Source organism: Pteropus alecto, unplaced genomic scaffold (genome assembly GCF_000325575.1).
Source record: "Pteropus alecto unplaced genomic scaffold, ASM32557v1 scaffold3, whole genome shotgun sequence".
Lineage (NCBI taxonomy): Eukaryota > Metazoa > Chordata > Mammalia > Chiroptera > Pteropodidae > Pteropus > Pteropus alecto.
The window spans coordinates 28,412,425-28,430,329 of NW_006442484.1; the positions used below are offsets into that span (position 1 = coordinate 28,412,425).

Genomic DNA, 17,905 nt, shown 5'->3' on the forward strand with positions numbered 1-17,905 from the left:
CCTCAAAAGAATAAGAAAATCAAACTCATCTGTATAAAGCAATTATTCATTTATATTTATTGAACAAAAGCAAAAAATAAGTACTGAATAATTAGAATTAGGGAGGTATTATTTTAAAAAATTCTGTTCTTTTATTTCCCTGCCAACCCATAAAATCTTACATATCACTTATCAAGTGATCTGAATTGAACCATAGGCTGCTAGAGCTGAAAGGGACATTAAATCTTTTACGGTATTCTTATTTTAAAAGGAAAACATAAAGAATTTAAAAAAAGAAAAGGAAAAAAAAGGCCAGCTAAGAGGGCTCTCTTGGGCTTAAGTGAAGGTAAAATCATCCATGATAAAGATAGCAGGAACTTCTATGTCCTTTGTGTAGAAAGGACAACAAAAGTATGAGACGTAAAAAAATTCAAAGGCAAAATATTTACCATACATATGGAGGAAGAAGAGGACCTCACACATAAATTATGTCAATGCAAATCTCTTCCGAAAAGTTTTGAATATTACCACCAAACAGAAAAATTATTAATATTTTTTTAACCAGTGATAAACCATTACTTAACTCACAAATTATTTAAAATTTATACAACCTGTAAGGACCCTTCCAACTGTTAAGATCCCATAATTCTGTAAAAGCAGAAGCATGACTTTCCCATAGAAAGTTAATGTACAGTAAGAAAGAGACAGAGTTAACCTATAAGATAATTAAGTAAACTTGAAAGACATATTATGTTCCATTTGATCATCTTCAAATATTTTTTACTAACAGATTCAGCCTAAAATCTAAAAAGAGTATTCTAGGTTATCTCCTGAATTAAAAAATAAATAAAATGAACATAATACTTCTTTAATCTAACTTGCTGCATCTGAAAACTTATGAACTCTAGCTTATATAGATTGTACTTTTGTCCAGTCTGCATATCATTTTACAAATAAATTTTAAAATTTCATGTCATGTTCAGTAACATTCCAAAGACCACAATCATTTAAAAGACTGCCAACAATTTTAGTTTTCAGCTGGTCCCAGAAGATCTTAAGATGAACTAGGCAATATACATGAAGGTTCCATAACCTTCAGTTCCAATATCTATAGACTTTATGAATTAATTTTTTAAAATATTAAATGGCAGAACCAAATCTACCAGCTTTGTGTTACTGCAGTGAATTATATAGGCACCCTACTTCTTCCCATTATCTTCTCATCACTTATTGCTCATTAATACTTCTGAGAATGCAGAGAAAAAAGAATCAATTTGCTAATTATCAACTTTTATTTTTAAGGCAGCTGTTTACAGGGCTTTAAATTAGATTTCTGGATTGCTTGAGTAAATTGTCCATGCCTTCCCAGTCTATCATCAAAGCTAAGATAAGAATTAGTTTCACCAAGATTTGGACCCGATATTTGTTAAACATTAAGTAGGAAAAAAATAATTTAATGTTAAGGAAAAACAATGGGGATTCTCTTGGGACCCTCAGAGTTGGACTCCTAAAACATTTATTATCCTAACAGGAGCCATGGGAAGAGACAGACTTCTATTAAGTAGTTACATACACTTAAAGTCGCATGGCAAATACTGGTCTATGAAAAATGTCGGGAAAAACCAGAAGGTAAAATCCGGAATGTTGAATGGATGTGTACCAAGTAGCAAGTAACCTTATAAGAAGATGGTCACTGATATAGCTAAAAAGAAAGGGCCATAGAGCAAACTGTGACCAGCTTATGTCAACAAGACACACAAAAGTATTTAAAAAAATAAAATCTGCATTTTTACTAAAAATGACTAGCTGGTATCGGGTTTTGTAGTGCAATAGCACCATTAAAGCAAGGGTACGCAGGTCAATCCCTTGCAAACTTACCTTGATTGGCCCAATGGAAACAGAAGGCCCCAGAAAAGAGAGAAGCATCTGGCAGTAGCAAATTGTTTTATTTTATCTTTCTGTGGAAAGAAACTAATTTTAAATAAGAACCAGAGCATTTAAAGAATAAATATTTTTTAAAGCTCATTATCTAGTTAGAGCAGCTCTACTAAGAAAACAAGTAGAGCTCCTTGCTGCTTAGAGATGGAAGGAAATAGAAGAGGAATCAGAGTTGTTTCTCCATCACCTAAGGAGTTTTAAAACTTGCATCATTCTAGATTAACAGAATAAATGGTTATTTAAAAAACTCCTATAAGCAAAATCGTTTGGGCCTGATGCCTTTGAATAAAGGTTTTTATACAAAGTTAAGGGCTATATTCCAAATTAAAAAATAAAAGCACTTGACATTAAGCCCTTCTACTCTTAAGTAAAAAGAGAAACACAGAGCAAGCTCCTTTCTCCACTACAATTTCACCAGTAACTTAAACCATCAAGGCTTAAACGATTATCAAAATAAACAGTATTATCTAGTAGAAAGACCATACTTGATAGACTGGCTTTCCAAAATATTTTGTTAGCCTAAATATTTAGTGATTGAGATACACAAATGGAAAGGACCCAGCCACCAAACTAATTTGAAATAAGAACAAGCGTATTCAAAGGATATTTTTCAAAGATCATTATCTAGTTAGAGCAGCTCTACTAAGAAATATTATAGAGCCTAACAGGGCATAACATTATTCACGGTAACTGAAACTGTTACCTTTATTGAATGCTTCTCTAGGAACTCAGCTCTATTGAATTCAGAGTCAGCATTAAAATCTTTTAATCCAAATCACTCCCACAAAATGTCCATTTACAATTTATGCTGCAGATAGAAGGGACAGCTCAAAAAGCAGGAGTGCAGAAGCAATAAGCATTAAAAAAAAAAACACCAACAAAATAGTGTAAGTGGAAAATAAACTACCTATATGGCACTGTCCTATAAAGAATCAAATTAGAGTAGAATCTCCCCACTTCCATCCCGACCACACACACACCCACACACACGAGGAAACTACTACAGAAATAAAAGTCATTCTAAGCCAAAAACCTAAACAACTGTAATTTTCAGTTTCAATGCATTTACATAGTCCGCCGACATAAATTATGTTGATCTATCAGATAATATTTACCCTTAGGACATTAACTTCAATTGACATACTTGGGGAGAAAAAGTTATTAAACTAAAAAAAAAAAATCTACGTTTACAATGTTACTTTAAAGTTAAAAAAAAAAAAGTTTTGTTGCAGTAGAAAGTCGATCTTTTATACAGAAGACTTTTCATTATACTCAAAATGGTTAGTACCATGATTCCAAATTTCACTTATTTGAAAACATTATTTTGGTATAAACTAATCCTTACATAACTATAAGTACAGACCCAGATTTTGAAATCTTGGTACAATAATACCATAGCAAAAATTAAAAAACAAAACAAAACAAAACAATTCTTACTTGTCCCATTGGCGGTCCTCCCATTGGGGGCATCATTTGCGGCATCATTCCATGAGGTACAGGAGGCATATTTGCTCTCTGACCCATAGGGTGCATTCCCATTGGGGCATAATGCATGCCAGGGTGCCCCATCTGAAAGATAAAGACAATTAAAAAATTAGTAAGTAACAATAAATGCTTCTCAAAAATTTGATTTCAACAAACCAGTTATGTACAATGATATACTATTAGGCTAATGTGTGACTTAATTATTGGGTTTATACTTTCTTGTCTTAAAATACGCTACACCAATATTTATAATGAGCTTTAAACTAACCAAATTCTTGAACAAAATGTAAAAAATTAAAATCATCACTGAACAGCTAGTTTTAAGCATGCTGACTTAATCAGTTACTTACTTGCTAAAGTCAGAAATATATGTGAAAACCGCAATTGTCTATATCACAGATATTAGATAGACAACTATTGTTTTTACAAAGCTATTCTTAAATGTTTCTAAACTAATTTTAAGTCTTAAAACGCTGAATTTACCAAATTAACTTAGATGAGAGCTGGTCTTATAAAATACAAACAGTATGGGTACCCAGAGACACCTCACTCTTAAGAAATATAGTAAAAACATAATATTTATACGAGTAAAATTACTTCTGCCAAAAAAAATCTTTTTATTCCAACTGAGGTCTGTCATTCAAACACTAAATACAAACAACTAATTCATCCACTTTAACATGCTTTTATAAGACAACTACTTCCTTCATCTATCTGTCCATTGCTCCAGATCTCAAAACCAGGTAATTATCGCTTGGCAATTCTCCCAGCTGTCCACCCTACAGACACTACTACTACTGGTGAAAACAGATCTTGGAGCCTCTTCGAAAGCCTACACAATCTCGTCTCCGCCTCCCTCTCCCTCTTAAATCGGGCCTACATCTCGGAGACGCTCACCCCGCTCCGGGCCCAGCACCTCTAAGCCAAGCCCACTGGAAACTTCCAGGGTCCCACATCCTTCCTTTGTGCATCCCCGCCCTCCATTTCTCTCCCCGTAACATATCCCACCAACTCGAGCTCTTCCTTCGTCCAACTCTTATCTTCTCCTTTTGGAGAAAGCTTCCTGTCTCTGACTCCGTTTTTCATTGTGCCGCCTTCCCCCTGCCACACTGATCCCTTACCGAGGGCCGTCTCCTCAGGAAGCCGTCAGCAGAGACCCAAGAGCTGGAGCAGAGGCTTGAGCCGGACAATCTCCGCTCCCCGTCCCCAGCACCCCGCGCGGGAGGATGGCTCTCCATTTCACTCACCATGAGGCCTCCACGTTCGGCTCCCGTCCCCGGCCTCATCGTCTGGCTCAGACTGCTCCGCCGGCGGCCACTGCCGCTGCATATACCAACAAGAAGCGATCTGAGTGGCTGGCGCCCGCTTGGGCTAAAGGTTAAAGGCTGCCCCGCGCTATGGGGCGGGATCAGCGGGGCCAATAAGCTAACAGGCTTCCCCGCTGTCCAATCAGAGTGCGATGCCGACACGCAGCTCTGCGGCGATTCGCCCCCAGCCTCAGCCTCACTCGGCGTCGCCTGCATGGAGGGGGGGGAGGGGGACGGAGGAAGTTTCTGCGCCGAGTCCTCTGCCGGAAAAACTCCACCAACTTCCCCCCAGGAAGGGAAGACAACCGTGTCCCAGCTTCCCGAGCTTAGACCGCCTCACCCCGTAGGGGGTGGGGCAGTGGGGGCCTGCCACTCTCACCTCCCCTGCCCAAGTTTCGTACGCTCCACAAACCTGAGGCCGCCACGGGGTAGAGGGGTGGGTTACGGTGGGGTGGGTGGGGGTGGGGTACGCAGCTTCTAGCGTTAGCGGTGGCCGGGGCCAAAGGCGCGCGCGCGTTGCTCGAGACGAAGGGGAGGGGTCGGAGAAGGCGAGAGGAGGGGTCCTGAGGCGAGGGCTCGAGCTTCGTACGCACCAGCTGGAGAGCGCGCGCCGGGGCGGAGGGGTAGGGGAAGGAGGCGTGTCGAACTGCGCGGAGGGAAGTTGTGGTAGGGGCGGGGAGAACAATGCGAAAGGCAATGAGGAATGGGCACTTAAGGCGAGGCGAGAGCACCGGCCAGTGAGCTGCCGTTAGTGAGGGAAGCCGGGGAAGAATGCGAGCTTGGAGGACAAGGGAGAAAGCAAATAGGTTTGGGAATGTGAATCAGGTGCAAGGGCGGGCGCTAGGACCGGGTGTCAGGAAGATGCAGCTTTGGGGTTGCCGGGGCGCGCTCTTGCCTGGAGGTGACGCGGCGGTGGCGGAGGTCTTTGGCCGAGACGAAGCACGGTAGGGAGAGAAGACTCGGCTGCCTTCAGCCTTGGCTTGCCTCTCTCCGCGAGCTTCCCTGCTCCCCTTCTCTCCTACTCGCCAGAGGTCGTGCTCTAGTCCAGGGGCGCTCAGCCTCTCCTTGGGCCTCACAGCACTTTCTTTGCCCCACCGCGCGCCCTGGCGCACCCCTGCGCGTGGGGGCCGTGTGGTGGAGGCTGTAGGGTGGCCTGGCCGCTGATTGGCTGCTGCGGGGGCGGGGCGGGGCGGGTTGGAGTCGCTCGACCTCCGCGCGTCTTACTGTCTTTCCCGCCATGTCGTTCGTGGAGAGTGGGAGTCGCTCCGCTCTTCTGCGCCGCCCGCTCGGCACCCCTGTTCCTTTCTCTCGACCACGGTTTTCCGTCTTCACTCAAGGGGACAGTTGGGGTGAAGGGGAAGTCGACGAGGAGGAGGAATGCGACCAGGTAGCCCGCAACCTGCGAGCAGAGTTCTCGGCCGGGGCGTCGTCGGAGCCTAAAAAGGATCTGCTACTCCCGCCGGAGGGGGACGGGTCCCCAGTCCTGCCGGATAAGCGCAATGGCATATTCTCCGCGGATGCGCGCAACCGATCCCAGGCTCGGCGGTGGCCGGTCCAAATCCTCTCAATTCTCTGTTCGCTGTTGTTCGCCATCCTCCTCGCCTTCCTCCTCGCCATCGCCTATCTGATCGTAAAAGGTATTGCAGGTCAGGCCTTGAAAGTCTGTCCAGAATGAAGTTGAGCCTGGATGTGGCTCTAGCCTTCATTACACTTCTTCCCATCAAAGGTCGGCAAGCTGGTAGCCGCTTTCACCCAGAGTCCTCAACTGTACCTTTCTTTCCTTTCTTTCCTTTGTCCTCACTTTTCTCAAAGCTGGAGGGCCCTGGTGACCCATTTTAAGAAAGGATCTGGAGTTACAGTTATCTTAATGTCAAAGAACACTTGAAGTGAAATGTTGGCAAAATTCAAACGCACAAAAGCCATTAGAAGACAGTGCAAAGTGTGTATAATTAGAATAGGCTATACGTGTTCAAAAACTAATCCACAAATGGTTAAAGGTGTGTTATCCACCAGTTCTTCTGTACACATAATTCCCAAAGGTCAGGATTTCCATCTCACAGCCCAAACTTAGGCTTTTATTTGTGCTTTGTATTAGTTTTGCAACCGAGTGTAGCGATAAGTTCTATTGCAGGATCTGGTCAATTCTTTCTCTGGTTAATAGGTTTTTTCCCCTGTGTCTGAAGTTGACATATTGGCCAGATTGGAATAGAAAGAGATGTTCCTTGAAAGGTTTTCCAAAGCTTGTTCGGATATGTTGTATGGTTGGGTATTTTCTGTTACAATGGAATCAGACCTGAGTTTAAATCTCAGTTCTCACTCGTGTGTGACTTTGGCCAACTTACTGAAAAGAAAAATTAGAACAAAACTACCTTTGTTGTATGAAAAGAACCCATAACATTGTCATTCAAGTATTAGTTTTACTTTACTAAATAGAATTAAAGCTGTTTAACAGTTTTTATTATTTTGTCATTGCTTCCAAGACACTAATGGCTTCGGGTGGCCTCTTACAGCTCACCATGCTTAATTTTCATGCAGAAAACAGACTGGCAAGTTTAACTTATTCATACAACGGTATTGGTTGTAAACTCTGAATGTTAAATACATGGGTGCCAATACTTCATTCCTCTATCACTCCCCTCTCCTCTTCTTTTCCGTGCATCTCTAAGAGTTCTGTCTTGTAGGTAGTTTCTCTTTTGCTCTGATTGTCTTTTTATCATAAAGTCACAAAACCCGAAAGCCCATTGCAGAAGACGTTGAGCTGTGCTATTTAGTAGAATGGAGAAAGGAACTGAATTCAAAACTCATATGTCCTGTAATTTGCATTACATAAAAAGTCTTCACAACAACCCTCAGATCATCAGGCATTTCATTCTCATAGGAGCACCAGTCCCTGGTGCCAAAAAAGGTTGGGAACTGCTGCTCTAGATTACTCTCCACAACTCTACAATGTCTTGCCAGCCTTTGAGCTACTGTTCAAATTACAAAATCATCTTTTTTACCCAAGCCCTTTTTTGTATTTACAGAGTTACATGCTGAGAATTTGAAGAATGAAGATGATATAGACACTGGACTATTAGGTATGGATTTAATTGTCACTTGATTTGATTTTGAGCTTACTTGTTTTCCAGATCAGGTTTAAACTATACAAAATTTTGGATAAATTACTTGATATAGTTCCTTATACAATTGATTCAGTCTTATTCTTTTCAGTTAAATATATGTAGTAAGTTATTAGATTTTTTTTTTTACACGTGTAGGGTATGTGTGTATATGTATGTATGTATACCACACAATAAGTAGGATTGAATGTGTTTTGAACACAACTCTATGTGACAGAGACCCAGAGAATACTTAACATTTTCTAGTTACCTTCTGGAAAAGTCTCCCTGTACCTCTTCCCGGAAATTAAAAACAAAAAGACTTCCTTACAAACTTAGCAAAGATAATGTCTTAAGCAGACCTCAAAACTAAGTTCACATCTCCATATAATCCACTTGGTTTTTAAAAAATGCAAAAAGCATTGGACATACTTGCACAGGTTAATGATGACTAAGAAAGAGTCAGACCTGAGTTTCTGTAGAATGTTGAATGCTATATTTACAGGTTTCTAGTGAAAAACCAGGGGTTATTTAAACTGCATTTATTTCTCTCTGCCAAAATGATTTTGAAGAGTTCGGATCTTTGGTATATTTATCCTATTTGCTGTAAGTTATTTGAGTACTCACTCTGAATTGGAAAAAAAATGGTTGCGATCCTATCCTGCATGTTACCCCTTCCCCCAGTCTTAGCGAACTATTTAATCTCCCTCTTCAAGGCCTAATGATGATACAAAGTATAGTCTACCAGATTTTGCAGAAGGGGAAACTTTTATCTTCAAGTTACAAACAAATTAGAAAGTTCCCTGAAAACTTGTCTGTACTCTTCTCAGTTTCTTGCATAAGGAAATATGAATTTTTTTAGTTACTCATTTTATCAGTGTATATTATACTGTTTCATCTCTAAAAACAGCCAAGATTTGGAGGCTTTTATAGCATTTATTGATAGGTCAACTTTGATGCAGTAGAAACAATCATATGAACTAGGCATGAATTCTAACTTGCTATTTAAAAGTTGGCAAGAATTCACATTTAATGAAAAGAATGAATAGCACTTGTCATGGCCCTGCTTGGTTTTCCACTTCCAGTTAGTCGTGTTGCTTTTAGTTGTACTTACTTGACAGCAAACAGGAAGATCATTATTTAAGTCTTTGCTAATGACATGAATTCACTTTCAAGATTCAGGAACATTCTGAGGAGTCAAGAGAAACTGCTATATCTTTAGGGCAAAAACCAAAAGCATCACTAAACAAATGCCTCAAAAAAGATCCTTTTTTTTTTTTTTTTGAACCAATGCTCCAGTGGCCAAATGGAGAATATCTTCAACATTACCTAAAGGACTAATTCAATCAGTTGCATTAATGTCCTGGGGGTTAATTTTAAAGTTAGTCTAATTTATAGCAAATACACATTATAACAGGTGTGATAGGGAATGTTTTTCTCTAGCAAGATAATAGGAATCTTAAAAATCTGTTTCACAGATGCAGTGCCAAAATGATTAAGCTTTTACAAGGTTGAGGTGACTGAGGTAACACTTGCACTTATATTGTTCTAAGCTGGAATGCTCACCTGTTGGGAGAAAAATACAAATTAATGTCTTGACAGAATAATGTTTTGAATTGACAACTTACCTCTGGTTAAAAATGCACTTGAGACAGCTGATAGTTGTAAAGAATAGACCAGTTGTTTCTAAATCTTTGACTTGCATGCAAATCAGCCCTGGGTTGATTAACTTAGATATCAGAAAGATTGCACATTAGCTTACACCGTAGGAAATGCCTGTGAAATTATATCCTTACCTTTTTATAGTAAATATAAAAGTTTTCACATGAAGAAACCAGAATCTTTAATAAAAACTTGAATTTGTTCATTGTGCAGAAAAAGCAGAATGCGGCCTTTTATCAGATGATACTGACTTTGTTGTATTTTATTGTATTAATTTTACCTTATTTACTGGAAACCTCATAGCTAAATGTATTATTTGATTGTTTTGTGTATTATCCATTGTTTTTTTGTCACAATTAACTATTCACCATACATGTTATCTCTGTATTTTAATGACTCATGTTTAAATTTTATTGCAAACTGCCACAATTCTTTGAAAGTAGTTAGCCTTTAGAAACAAATAATGTGAGCACAGTAGCTACCACGAAAGAGTTCTCTCTAGACAGATAAAAATTTTACATACTGCAAATTTTTTTTTTTTAATCGCAATTTAATTCTAGTCTAAAATTGGTACAGCTCAGTAAGAGCAGATTATAGTAATGATTTTCCTTGGTATGTGTAAGAATCACTTAGACTTTCTTAGGAAAAGCACCTCTAGATTTCATTTCAGCCCAGGATGGGGCCCAGTAATCTTCCTTTTTTTTATAGGTAATGCTGATGCACCACAGTTGGAGAAGTACCTTTGTAGGGCCAGAATCTCATTTTTTAAAAATGGGTTAAGAGTAAAAATCCTTCAGAGTTGACTAATTGCCAACATACTAATAAGAAACAATATATAAACCAAAAGGCCGGTTAAGAAACCTAATTTCCAAAGGTGCTAAGACTGCCATTGTCTTGTCATTTTTGTTTCTCTGACGGAAATATTTGAGGAAGCCCTATTTATAGTTTTTTCCCCCCAAAGATTCTTAATGAACATGGTATCCGTGCATTTGGGGGGTTAATTGATCCTAATGTCTAATAGAATTAGGCTATCGTAATGCTTATATTTACTAGTGAGGCAGTCTAACCAGAGAGGTGTTATTGAAACTGTCAGCTAGTTTGAGAACTCTACCGTAAGCCTGTTTTTCAGAGAGATTCATAAAATAAAACAAGTTTATTTAGTTAAAATCACATTCCAGTCATTCCTCATAAAGGTTATTCTCTAGCCAAATTGATTACACTAATTACATACAACAGTGTATTGCTTCATTTATACACATTGGCTTTTGCATCTTTCACATTTTCTAAATTTTGTCACATTTAATGCTTTAGTCCTATTTTCAATTTTTGCATTTTTTTCCTAGTCTTAATATAAGATGTAATAAAATGATCTTTTATTTAAGGCAAACCCGAAATAAGTACATAAGGAAAATAGAATTGCCTTTAGCAGAAAATACTTAATCTAAGACTATTGTTATCAAATTAAACATTTCATAACATTTTGCTATTTTATTGTATTAGGAATCATTTTAATATTACTCATCAATTATTCTCAACTATGCTAAAAGGAATAAAATAATTGTGACAGAGACCTTATGTCAAGCAAAGCTGAAATTATTTACTACCTGGCTCTTTTCGGAAAAATATAGTACTTTCCTCCAGTCAGTCATTCAGCACAAAGGTCTTAACGACAGAAACACGAACTTTCCCCTTATGCTCAAAGGATATATGACAGTATTTTCATCTTTTATGATGCCCGTGTGGCCTAATTAATTCGCTACTGTTTGTTAGTGGATAGATGCTAAAGGCAGATGATCGAAAAGAAATGAAAAAAAAATCATTTGATCATTCAGATTTTTTATAAATCTAAAAATGAAAGTGATTTGCAAATTATGGAGGAAAGCGGGTCATTGCCCTCTCTTTATCAAAATAAGTTATGAAAGATTTAAAAACTTCCTTCAAGTATTATGTTTTGGTAATGCAAGTACAAAAAGGAAAGGCAAAACTAATGATAAGCTGTAACCAATTATCAGTATTTATAAGATGATTATGTTTCAGATTGATGTGTAGGCATGAAGTAAGCAATTATTTGCACTCAGAGAACATATCCTTTTCTAAATTTTGTCATATTTTTTACTTTAGTCTTACTAGTAGTATAGCTTTAAAACAAGGGAAATTCAGAATAAAAATTTGCATTTGCTGTTACTTGTTAAACTTTCTAACAAAGTTTTTTTCACCATCTTTTTATTCTTCTGTAAATTATTCCTCAAGACTTAAGTTGGATCCAGGTGACAGTGATGACAGTTTTCCCTAGTAAAATGAAGATTATAAACTTCAGAGGAGAATATAGGTTTAATAAGATTTGCCGTGAGTTAATTATTCAAACATGAGTGATGGGGTACATGGGGTTTTGTTGTACTCTTCCTCTACTTTCATGTATTTTTTGAAATTGGCCATAATAAAAGTTTTTTAAAAGTTTCCCATGTGAATTTGATGATTTAACATGGTTGGAAACTACAGATGTTATTTATTATTCAAGTTTCAGTAACTTCATCTGTCAGAATGTCCTCTTCCACTTATTTTTTTTTTCAGCAGAAAGGAGTATAGAATTGCTACATGTTGTCTTGCAGGTTGCAGACAGTTGGGTGGAGACCTTTACTAATGTATCTAGTATGCACCCACTGTGTGGTCAGGTGGCTGGCAGGGGAGGAAAGACCCCTTTCCTCTGATTCTGCACTTAAAGATAATAAGTTTGAAGATCCAAGGCTGTCCAGCTTTCTGTGTTGACATGTAGAGAAACACAGTGCTCAGAGGATTTGAAGACTTGGGCTATTGATAGAATGTGATTTAGTTTAGAGAGAACACTAAATTATTTATATTTCTATCATCCTCCTAAGTTAGAATACTTTGGAATCTGATAAAGTTAGAAAAATTCGCTTGCATAAACATTCAAAAATTACTGATCAGTTTCATGCATGAGTACATCTAAACTTTCATTAGTAGTCAGCTGGTTATAGGTTTTACAGCTTTTAAAATTAGTGAAATGTTAATTTAATTTTCATTTGTAATTTTCATAAATCAATTATATAAGTAATATAGTTTCACTAGGAAAAAAATCCAACAGTTAAAGGTTGCCAGTAATCTACTTGTGTATATTTTCAGATGTTTTTGTGTTCATTTACATATAGACATGATGATTTAAAATATGTAGTTTAGTCACTGTTGTAGAAAAAACAATTGGAATCATACATTTTCTGCTGCTCCACTGAAATGTCTTAGAGTTGATTCTGTATTACTATACATAGATGTACCTCATTCTTTTTCATTACTGTATTGTATTTCATAGTATACTAGTTTATTTAAACATTTCAAATGTCAGTCACTCTAAAATTAGACTTGGAAATTATCAGTGTGCTGTCACATTTAGTCCCATTATTATGGTAGGAATAATTTTTATGAAGATGTATAATTGGTTGTATAACAGTGTTTTAATAAGAAATTTTTCCCAGTATGGGAATATAGGAGGTTTTTGTTTTTGTTTTCTTTTCCCGGTTGTTTCTGCTTACATATACTATCTGTAAGCTTCTGCCCCCACACTGTGGACTTAATAAAACTTCTGAAAGTCACCTCATCCCTTTAAACTTGAAATTGTTAAATAAAATGAAAATATTTAGAACACATAATAATCTTTCTTTGCTGGAAGCTTTTATAGAAATACTGAAAGCTGCCAGCATATTTTTAGAAAACTAACTATACTTTGAAACCAAAATCACTTATTTTGAAAAATGGAATATACCAAACAAAATATACCAAATAAAAGAATACAAAACTCCAACAAAGGAATTGGAGTAGGAGTTTCCCACCTACTCCCATCTTTGCTTTGGGTGAAAACACTGAGTCCAAGAGACTTCAATGGGTGGAAAATGTGAATTTTCATCACTTTATCAATTGATGAAAATCGAACTATAGAGAAGAAAGAAGAATGTATGCACTTATTTAAAGGCTTATGTTCTTTGACATAGCAGTTCTCCAGAAATTTGTTACAGATATCCTTATGCAACCACATAATTAAGTACAAAAATGTTATTTGCTACATTGTTTTTATAGTGAAAAACTGAAATAATAAAAATATGCAATGGAATTGTGGCTATATGTACTGATATTAAAGGTCCCCAATATTGTTGTGTGAAAAAAGCAAAGTGTAGAATAGGACAATTTTTCTGATGAGAATCACATTTGTGGAAAATAAACTAAATATATATATATATATACATATTTATGTATTATTTGTTCACAGTTAGCTCCATATATTCTATGTTACTTAGACATTTATAAGTTAGAAAAGATGTACAACAAACGCTTAGCTGATTGCTTTTAGGAGTGGAATTGGTGAATTGGGGAACGAAGACTTTAATTTTTACATGCTTTTTTACCTTTTAAAAATTATGTTAACTCTTGGTAAAAGGGTTTACAAAACATTAGTAGAATTTTTAGCTCACAGTCTTGTTACAGTTTAATTATTGAGAGTTGTCAGCTTCTGTGGCTTTTTGCTTGTTCATAAATGAATTGAGTTATTTTCAGAAGCATTAGCACTTCCAGTACATTACAATGTACTGTTTTAGCCCTATCATTGTGACCTGACTATTATCAGTGGTGTGACTTGATTAGTTCAAATGAATATAAAATGTCCAAAGTGAGGCAGGCACTTAGATTGTATAATAGTAGTCATTTTTGAAAACTCAATAATGCTTTTGTCTTAAATTTGATAGACGTATTAAAGCACCTGAGTGAAAAAGCCTGATAGACTTTAGAAAGCCTCACGTTTTGTTACTTTTTAATGTTATTTTGTGTCTTTCTCATTTTTAGATACTTAGAAGTTTCCTTCATTCCACAGTACTCAAACAGATATTCATTTTTTAATTACCATCTTTGTTCTGCAGACTTATGTATTATGTTAAACTCAAAGTAGAATTGTCAGTTCTTTTTCTTCTTTAGAGGTATTCATCTAAATAATAACAAATAATAGCTATTTGGCACCGTAGTCACCCTTAAGTTGTGGTTGTACACTAAGCAATCTTACAGTTTCTATGATGGTCCCCTGTCTCACTGAGTTGGCAGGAAGGTTGTACCTCAGTCTTTAAAGTTTCAGTTTACCCAGTGCTAGGTCGGGTTAAAGTTGTAGAGGCTGGCACTATGCCAGGATACTGGGATAGGGTTGTAATCTAGTACTCATTTGCTGAAATGAGTTACTGCTAAAACATCTTGCATCCTGGTTAGGATGGCCTTTCAGATATAGCACCTTCCAGCCATCTGCTGTTTCTATGACCCACTCAGGACAGAGGCATCTACAAGTTTGGCACTGGGCCCACCTGCCAAGATGCTGTACACAGCTATTATCCCTGTCTAGTGTTGGGGGACCTTTTCTTGATGGCTGCCAGGAAAACCTAGCAGAACTATCCTCTCCCTATATATACACACAAGTGTAAACACACACAAATAACCTGCATTCTTCAAACCAGAGAACTCTGTCACCTTTAGAGAAATCCCTTATTCTCTTTCTCACTGTTTTGCACATTTTATCTATACCCCAGTCAACTCATTCTTGCTGTCTATTCAAAACATTTTGTGCTTATCAACCTCCTGCTTACATATATCCTCCTAGTTCCCTTAATTATTTTGTAACATGAAAACTGAAGAGGCATTCAGGCTAGTTCTTCTTTCTTCTTTGCCACATCCATCTGGGGCAATGAATGTGAAATACATTATCTCTTTAAAAGTGGGTAAAGGAAAGGAACTATCTGGAGAAAAAAAAATTAATCTTTCAAAAAATGCTTTGCCACAGTTTTTCTTCATGCTTCATTGCGCTGAGTTTTCTTCTAGCAGTTTTATCAGTCTATTAGTGGGCTTCAAATGGTTTATAAATAGTCCAGTGCATTTATTTCCTATGTGCTTCTTGCTAAAATGCATTTTTGGTTGTGCAATTTTGTGCAGCCAGGAAATTTGGTAATTCATAAGTTATTCTCTACTGTAGTCTTCTCAACCTTGCCTTCTTGTGCTACTGGGACAAGTAGTGGTGGCCTAGTAAACTCATAAGGAGGCAGTTTGTGTTTTTAAACACCTTCAAATTAATTTATTCCCTCTGTTGTTAACTGTGTCTATTTCCTTCATCCTTCCATTTGTCAACCCTTTCTCCTTCCTTTCCCTCCATATAGTATCATGCTTTGGCTTGATTTATTTGAGAAAATGCAGGTCAAATAAAATAAAATTTTTGATCCTAACTGAAAATAAAATTTTGGATCCTAACCCATTTATAAATTAGGAGTTAACTTTTGTTCATATACTGAGCAATGTTAAATAAACAGATTAAGTTTATCATTAAGTTCATACAAAAGGTGTAAAGAGTAGACACTCTAAAATTGATTCATATGTCAAAAGTGCGAGGTATGGAAAGAAAAGAACCACTTAGTGCAAAGTAATAAAAGAAGGCTAATTCACAAAGTCAAATGAAAGATGTTAAGGCTTTTTAACAGTGAAGTTTTTTAACCATTTTTTTCTATAGTTGGATTTTATAAAACTGAACATGAGTTAGATTCTTAAGTTGAATTTGAACTCTTTTCTACATATTAAATTATAATTGAATTAAAATATTCAGTGGTAGGATTTCTAGTTTTACTTTACACTTCTACATGGGCTAGCTTGTACTAAGCTCAAATCTGTTATCATTTATATATAATTCAGAAGTTAAGAAATACGCATGATCTGAACATGAGGATACTGGTTTAATTTAAATTGCTTTGGTGTTAATAATTTGAGTTTTTTCCCCTCTTCCCATTAAGGATTCTGGACTCTACTTATAATATCCCTAATTGCCGGATTCTCCTGCTGCAGCTTTTCTTGGACAGTGACTTACTTTGATTCTTTTGAACCAGGAATGTTTCCTCCTACTCCCCTTTCACCTGCCAGATTCAAGTAAGTATACTTGTTTCTTCTTGTCTCTTTTTTAACCCATTCTAACTGACGAAAATGCTAAAATAAATAGAAGCAAGAGGCTGCTTATTTAGGAGATATGTTGAGGCCCCAGTCTTTATAAAATACAGTGACGTAAGGTTTTTACCTTGGCTCAGCCTTTAGATATATGGAGAAGAATATTTTAAACTTCATATATAGATAATGTAATGGTTTTTAAAAAAATGAAATTCCAGAAATGATCCAAGAAGTAAGGTGGCTATTTGTCCTTTGGGGATGGAATTTCATTTAAAACAGTTTATGAAGGCTAAATCGATATCAGCATTGTGTAAGTTTTACTAGAGTCATGTATAAATGGTGAGATTTATAACAGCTTAATAATTGGATTGGACTTTCCCCTCATATTTAAAGTTTGTGTAATAATTAGCAAGCATTTATGGTACTCAATTTATATGTCTAGACCAGATGAGATTCATTTCATAGCAGTCTCTATTATCTGTGTTTCAAAAGTTTCAGTAGGCAATTTTCTAATTTAGTTTATTTATGCCAGGAAAGCTCAGGTTTTAAATATAAGTTTCCAAATAAAAGCATCTAAGACCTCTGCATTATACTACAAACTGAGGTGGGGTGGGGAAAAGATGAAGAGTAGAAAATTAATTGTTAAAGATATGTATGTTATCAGATTCATGTATTCTATTATAGTTGTTAACTACCAGCTCTAGCCCACCTAGACAGCTTGTAGAGATCAAATAAGAAAATCTGTTGAGAGGAACTCTGTAAATAACGAAGTTTAATATTAATGATACTTCCTGTCCTACCTTGTTTAAAAGTCTTCAGTGACTTTTCTGTTTTTTAAAATAAAGTCCATCTCCCAAGTATAGCTCAACAGTCCTCCCCTAGCTTTTACTCTACTCTACTTTTTCAGCTTCAGCTGTTTATCTGGTATACCCTACACTGTAGTCACATATCACATTACCTTGGCAACCCTAAAAAATCCCATCTAGTTTTGAGATGTCATGACTTTACTGTTGCTGCTCTTACATCTGTAATGTCTTTTCTCTCTCAGTTTTCTTCCATCACCACCAGAATTCGTAAGCCTTATAGATGTTGGAAGCTTTTGGAGTTAGAGAAAAGCATTTCAGTGTTCTCTTAAAGATATGGAATTCTGAGGGCATTTAAATAATTTCTTAAAATTATCTTTTCCCTTTTTATTAAACTAGAACCAGTAATGATGAACCTCAATTTTCAATGTGTTTAATAGTCATTTAATTTTAATATGAGATAGTGTCAGATCAGAAACTTAGATTACATGTTTGTTAATACATCCTAGAAAATAGTTTTGAAATATGTGCATTGTATGCACGCACATATATATTTGAATTCCTTTCAAAATAAAAGTAGTGATAAATTGTATGATAAATTAGCTATTATATATCTCAGGAGTCAAACTGCAATTTAAAATTATTATGTTTATATAAGCACAGTCCAAAA

The 17,905-nt window shown here is 36.6% G+C and overlaps 2 protein-coding genes across 11 annotated transcripts in view; one reads left to right on the forward strand and one right to left on the reverse strand.

Moving 5' to 3' along the window:
• The window catches only part of PRPF40A (pre-mRNA processing factor 40 homolog A), a 49,098-nt gene extending 43,288 nt beyond the window's left edge, over positions 1–5,810 (reverse strand). Inside the window, exons 1-3 of one of the 9 annotated variants that reach the window (XM_025039413.1) lie at positions 5,605–5,810; positions 4,524–4,725; positions 3,355–3,486 (exon numbers count right to left, since the gene is read on the reverse strand). In XM_025039413.1, the coding sequence (XP_024895181.1) occupies positions 3,355–3,486; positions 4,524–4,688 (297 nt within the window). In that variant the 5' untranslated portion in view covers positions 4,689–4,725; positions 5,605–5,810. The other 8 variants (XM_015596545.2, XM_025039418.1, XM_025039417.1 and 5 more) reach the window with 8 other exon arrangements.
• A 100-nt stretch (positions 5,811–5,910) lies between these two features.
• ARL6IP6 (ADP ribosylation factor like GTPase 6 interacting protein 6) overlaps positions 5,911–17,905 on the forward strand; it is a 104,867-nt gene continuing 92,872 nt past the window's right edge. Inside the window, exons 1-3 of one of the 2 annotated variants that reach the window (XM_015596547.2) lie at positions 5,911–6,346; positions 7,733–7,786; positions 16,285–16,417. In XM_015596547.2, coding sequence (XP_015452033.1) covers positions 5,947–6,346; positions 7,733–7,786; positions 16,285–16,417 — 587 coding nt within the window. In that variant the 5' untranslated portion in view covers positions 5,911–5,946. The remainder of the gene's footprint in view (positions 6,347–7,732; positions 7,787–16,284; positions 16,418–17,905) is intronic. The other variant, XM_006921076.3, reaches the window with a different exon arrangement.